At 33.0% G+C, this 6,757-nt stretch overlaps 1 protein-coding gene across 1 annotated transcript in view; it reads left to right on the top strand.

The window, feature by feature from the left end:
- LOC106469461 (ER membrane protein complex subunit 1-like) overlaps positions 1-5,850 on the top strand; it is a 31,914-nt gene extending 26,064 nt beyond the window's left edge. Inside the window, exons 15-19 of the mRNA XM_022397994.1 lie at positions 655-805; positions 2,683-2,893; positions 4,272-4,356; positions 5,089-5,237; positions 5,584-5,850. Of these exons, the coding sequence (XP_022253702.1) occupies positions 655-805; positions 2,683-2,893; positions 4,272-4,356; positions 5,089-5,237; positions 5,584-5,744 (757 nt within the window). The 3' untranslated portion in view covers positions 5,745-5,850. The remainder of the gene's footprint in view (positions 1-654; positions 806-2,682; positions 2,894-4,271; positions 4,357-5,088; positions 5,238-5,583) is intronic.
- Positions 5,851-6,757: the final 907 nt, after the last annotated feature.

Raw genomic sequence — 6,757 nt, 5'->3', positions numbered from 1 at the left:
TGTACCAGTTTAACGTTGAATATTATTTATGATTTTAACTTTATATACGAGTGCCAAAATACTATAATTATGATAATAAGCTACTAAAATCATCAACAACTTTTTGGGGACTATACAGTAGCAGTTAATTAATCCTTTAGGCATGCTCGTTGCTGTACGTTGACCATATAATGTGGTTTGAATTTCCCGCAATAAATGCGAAGCGAATGCATGAAATCAATAGATAGAGCCTAATCTTCACGGATGATCTCAGTCACCGACTTGTATCCAACATTAAAGTTTCTTCCACTACCTGTTCAAACTGTCTCCAAACATTATTTTCCAAAAAAAAAGTGGGTTCCTCATCATCAACGTGACATATGTTGCTATTCAAAAATCAATAATACTTGCAGTTTAAAATTGTTTATTAAAAAAAAACAACCCAAAATGGCATTAAATCACTCCAGTGTTTTCATACTTGAAATCTAAAATTGTACAAGCTATCAATGAATCTGGCTCTGAACCTGAATTACCCGATGATAAGTTTGAGCGTGATAAGGCTGGATAAAAAAGTAAGTGCTTAAAGGGTTAACATGCAATGATTAGTGTTTCATGAGGGTGCTAGAAAACGAGTGTTTTCGTCTAAAATTGAGTGGACAAATTAGATTACGTCAGATTGCGGGACAAGTTTTTTATTTTGTTTGTCATTTCAGCTACCTTGAATATTTACCTGATTGATGCAGTAACAGGAAACATTATATACTCAGCTTCTCACAAAAGAACCAGAGGCCCAGTGCATGTGGTCCATTCAGAAAACTGGGTAGTAGTGAGTAGATTATTTGTTCTTTAATATATAAATATGTATTATCATATATATATATACATGTGTATACCAATTATTAATAAGATTGTAGGAGTTACGTAACATTTAGGTACATTTTAAGTATAGGTTTTATTTTAGGTAAGGTAGAGTTGATATTTAGTTGTGCATGTAACTCGTATGTTTTCAGTTTTGTGCAGAATAAAACTATTCATTAATTTTTGTTGATGTTGAAATGCATTAAACATAGTCATCTGTACTAGACCCGGCAGGGATACGCTGTAACAGAAAGGCGGTTCCAGTCTTGTATTTTTAGAGAATGATTTGACTTGGCCAGTGTCCGTCATCTTTGTACGTACACACGATTTTTTTTTCAAACTGTCCATTATTCTCGACTCGTACTTTGTTATAATCGGCTGCATATGGAAGAGTAGGAAATTAAAGTTTGTTTCGTCTAGATGGATTTTCTACTTTATTGTTAGTATGAGGATGAAAAGTGACATCATCACATTACCGTCATTGATCGAATACGTTTAAAATCTATGTTTGTGTTAACTTTTCCAGAAAAACATATCACTTTCTGTAAGTGATACTAATGGCTAAGAGAGTGAAAAACGTAATTTTAATATCCGAGTATTTCGAGACCCGTATATTATTCTTGCGTCACCAAAGAAGTGGATAAATTCATGAAATGACTTCTCTAGAATCAATTTTAGATGTGTGCTGACTGGATATCATGCTTTGTTTTTGGACTGTATCTGTCTGTAATGTAGGAGTAGATGACCTTTATTACCACGCCTGAAACTGGTAGGCATGGTAAAAACCAGACGATTTACAGTGATATAATTTTCTCGTATATATAAGGTAGTTGTCTAATTGAGTATTGCTACAAATATCTGTTCTTATGTTAAGTACGTATTTTAGATGTGTGCTGACTGGATATCATGCTTTGTTTTTGGACTGTATCTGTCTGTAATGTAGGAGTAGATGACCTTTATTACCACGCCTGAAACTGGTAGGCATGGTAAAAACCAGACGATTTACAGTGATATAATTTTCTCGTATATATAAGGTAGTTGTCTAATTGAGTATTGCTACAAATATCAGTTCTTATGTTAAGTACGTCACGGGTGTTATCTCTCATTGCTGCGAGGGATTGGAAGAATGCAGTAATGTGCTAAAGTTGAAGATGCTTGGGAATAAACCAGCATAACGTGAACAGACCGTTTATTTTGTGGAATTCTTACTAAACAGTTTTGATGTTCATACACCGTGACAGCTTTAGTTCTAGTATGTTGAGCGTGCGTATTAAAGCACGCTTCACTGTCTGTTTAGTGTAGGTTAAACATTTAATATCTTCTACATTAATTGTCATTACTGATAAGTTCTCAGGCCACCTAGGGAGTGAAAAAGATGCGACAAATCTCTTCTGAAGTTTTTTTTTCATAAATACTAATATATTCAAAGAGCATTTATCTCCTCAATTGCCTGTTGTTTTTTTTTAGTTTATTTCACATTATCATTCAAAGGCAACACGGGGGTTATCTGCACTTAGCTATCCCAAATTTTTAATTTATTGACCAGTAGGAAGAGTCAACATCGATCACCAACAAATCACGCACTTCTTGTTTAATCAAACAGTGAGATTTAATTGTTTCTTAGTAAGCATCCATGGCCCCAAAGTAAAGAACACATTTTTACGTTTATATTTTGGGGGATACTAGGCCTATTTTTTTTTAATTGTGTAATTGTTTTAGATTATGTTTAGAACTGTGTTATTGTACCACCGTTTTCTTAGAACAGTTGCTTACTGTTTATCTTTAGTTTCCTGACAAAGTGGGGTCTTGAATGTACAATGAAAGTTCTGGGTTTCTTTATTTCAGTACAACTATTATAACGAAAAGTATCGTCGAACAGAAATATCTTCCATCGAGCTTTACGAAGGAAAGATGCAGAGTAACACAACAGCCTTCTCATCACTGAACCCGCCGTTCCCACCCTTGGTGGAACACCAGACTTACATCTTCCCATCTCAAATAGACGCCATGGCTCACACACTGACCGAGAGGGGAATTACAAATAAACATCTTATAAGTAGGTGACATCTTAAAACTTTCACTTCTCCATCGTAACAATGGTGTGAAAACAACTTAAATGTAAAGCAGTTTTTAAAATGAAGCATAATATTAACAGTAAAGAGAATTAATTAATCACTGATTGTTAATGGATTATCAGATCTTACAAAATTAAATAAATTATCAGTGGTTTTTTACCACAGAGCATAGTTTTTTTAATAAGTTGAAGACAGATTGATAATGTGTTTTTGTTATTTTTAACTCTTGAATTACCAACTTGTTATTACACTGTGCTTGAGTACTTTTATATTTTTGTTATTACCTCGGCAATTACTGGCATTGTTTACATTACTTTTGTGTGGTCAAGGACACTGCTAACAACCCATAAGCAATTTGTTTTATAAGTAGTTTTAAAAAGCCTTAGCATGGACTCTACAGTAATACCAGGGTTAATGAAATGTCGGTTGTTAGTTTATGTGGGTACATCTGTTGTCCATCTCTCTTTTGGTGTTATTAAAGTTTTTGATTAGTGTTTTCTCTGAACACTAGTATATAAATATTCCTTTGTTACCCCGGTTATTTAATGGTGTGTGTGCTCATGATGCACGTGTAAAGATTTTATGTTTATTTAAACTGAAAACACAACGTTATTGCACTAATATTTATCATCACAGCTGTTGATGTGTTAAACTAGCGACTACAATCCCAGTTTAATGAACATTGCTTAAAGTGATTACATTATTGGTAAAACAATTTCATATATGATGTGGATATAGCTTGAAATGTAAAGATAATTATAATACGCACCTGTTTTATTTAAATCTTGTATTTTCTCTTTCTACACATTACTAATGAAATTGTCTTTTTTTTTAATTTAAAATTTAATCCGTGCACCAATTAAGCTCCTGCAATAGTAACAACAGTAAAAATCTTAAAAACATCTTCTAAGGCTGTTTATTACTTTTTTTTCCTAAAATCACATTTGCTCGCACATTGCTGACTCAGGTTTGGTTTTTGACCCTACGTGTTTTCCAAAACTCAGTGTTAAGTTTCTCTTAACAGGCTACAGGAAATTGTGTTCAATTCTTGTTACTTTACACAGTTTTGTTTAAACATGGGAAGTAATAGTTCCATCATCCTACGGTCTTACAAGGTATAAAGGTGATAGTTAATTGGTGTTGAATTGTTTCCCATAAAGTCATAGTTACGGGCAGTACTGGAGAGGTACTCTGCTTTAGTTACTATTTCCAAGAACTTTTTGAGTGAAAATAAAGAAGAATACGTTATATATAACTCAACTTGATTATTTGATAATTTACAGAAGTTACAAAATATTGGTTCGTAATATCTGTATTAGAATGTTGACCTCAATAAATTGTATCACTTCGTATTTTTAGTTGCTATGCCAACAGGAGCACTTTTAGAACTCCCTAAAGCTTTTCTTGACCCACGGCGTCCAGTTCACCCTCTGCCAGAACACCGGTAAGTTCTTTATGTTCATGATGCCCATACCCACCATAAAAAGTCTGTGGTTTTAAAAGCTTTTCTACAATTTTGTCATTTAAAGAATACACATGTACTCGTAATGTTCGGGAATATTTAGTTTGGGTACATCTAACATGACTTGGATGCTTTCGTTCTTATTCCTGATAATTAATTCAAGCTTACATACAAATAACTGCTGTTTAAAATACATTTCAAACTAAAGACCAACCAGTTTCGATCCTTGAATTGCCTCGTACAGTATTAATTGTTAAAGTACTTTTGATTTACATTCTTTGACATTTTCTTCAACCATCTTGGGAACCACCTGTAAATATTTTTTCAAAAACCTGTTCTTCTTAGTTTTATATTATAATATATCAAGCTTCTTAAAGTTCTAGTGTATTTAAATGTGCTGTCACTTAAAGAAGTTCAATTTTGTTTTTTACTGGAAAGATAAATATTAAGAGCTCTAAAGCCTACTAAATAGTATGTCATTTAAAACGTTAATATCGTACAAAGTAGTCCATGAAATCTTAGGATTGGAATTACTACTGTAAAAACTAAATCTTAATCATAAATTTCCTGTAGCTAACTTTTTTTGACAGTAAAATTTATACATTCTATTCACTACATCATCCTCTTTCAACTCAAACTTCTGATAAAACCAACTGTTGACAAAAGTTAGTGGTTCACCAGTTATACGGTTTGATGTAAGACTTGTTTATACAGGGAAGAAGGACTGATACCATATATTCCCGAACTTCCAGTACCAGCAGAAGGAATAATCAATTATAACCTGACGGTTAACCACATCAGAGGAATACACACAGCCCCTTCAGGCTTGGAGTCAACCTGTCTCATCATTGCGTACGGATTAGGTACGTTATTGGGCACAATCAGTTCCGTTAGTATTTTACAAAATGTAACATTAAAGATCAATTTTAAGTGTTTTTTGAAAAAACTAGGCTTAGGTAATAACTGTTTTTATCAGCAAGTGAAGTATGCTAACTCTAGATGTCACTAAAGTCTCATCATTACGTACGTTATTGGGCATGATCAGTTCCGTTAGTATTTTACAGAATGTAACATTAAAGATCAATTTTAAGTGTTTTTTGAAAAAGTAGGCTTAGGTAATAACTGTTTTTATTAGCAAGTGAAGTATGCTAACTCTAGATGTCACTAAAGTCTCATCTTCATTATTCTGTGTAAAATCACTCTTTTCAGATCTCTTCTATGCTCGAGTAACTCCCTCCAAAACGTTCGACATTCTCAAGGACGACTTTGAACACTTCTTGATCTCGGCTGTACTCTCAGCTCTGCTACTGGTCTCCTACGTCACCAAAAAATTAGCAGCGAGAAAAGCTCTACGAGCTGCTTGGAAATAACTTATTATAAAATTAGAATTATTAACAGTATTTAAAGATTTGTATTCTAATATTGTAAAGTACATGGAGAAGAACCTACATATGATCGTCAATAACATACATTCTTTAAAAAAAAAAACTCGGCTTTTTAATTGTTAATATCACTGGAATTAATGCACATGTGATCTTACTTTATTAGATTTCAAGGCATTCGATACTAGCTTGAAGTTTTTAAATTGATTTAACAACAGTATTCAGATATCTTTAGTTTTGTGGTCAATAAATACAGAATCCTTCGTCTTTGAAACGAGAAAGGTTTAACTCGTTAGAGTAACGAATACTTTCATACAAACCTACAAAGAACTTGTACGTGTTTATGGATAATTACCGTCACATATATCTGGGGTGTATGTGAAAAGGTTTTTCTCTTGATTAGTCACCAGACATATAGTGGTTCAGTGTTAAACTAGCCTCACCTTCTGTTGTGTATTTAGTTTTCAATGACAAAGATACAGTAGTGTTAATAACATCAAAAATCCATGTTCTAGTGCCACCCATGCGAATTAAAACATGTCAGAATAAATATAACGAAGAAGGTAATACTTTTACTGATCTGTTGTTTGTATTTGTGAAGTTGACATAAGCGATATTTATGGTAACATTACAAGGTTTAATAAAACCAGAAGTCAACAGTTGCCCTATAAACCACAACGTAATTATTTTGTGAATTTTAGTTTTGGTGTTACTTTCAAATACCAATTACATTCACAACCCAAGGAGTCTTCGACATGTACTTTCAGAAAATTATAACTGAAATAATATCCTCACTTTAATTATTACGTAGAAGAGTCATCTTAGCTTTAGATAATGAGTTTCCTTTTTTGAAGATTAGAGTGCTCGTTACAATATGTGACTACAAGGAGACCTCGTTAATTGTGTATTATACATGGAATGGTTATAAACACTTTTGTTTACCAGTTTACATTCATCTTTATAAGATAATGTGAAACAACCTTTAGATTATTGATTCAGCT

This window comes from Limulus polyphemus, unplaced genomic scaffold (genome assembly GCF_000517525.1).
Source record: "Limulus polyphemus unplaced genomic scaffold, Limulus_polyphemus-2.1.2 Scaffold3501, whole genome shotgun sequence".
In the NCBI taxonomy this organism is placed as follows: Eukaryota; Metazoa; Arthropoda; class Merostomata; order Xiphosura; family Limulidae; genus Limulus; species Limulus polyphemus.
Note: the sequence above shows the minus strand (reverse complement) of the source record. Positions and strands in the feature narration are given on the sequence as shown.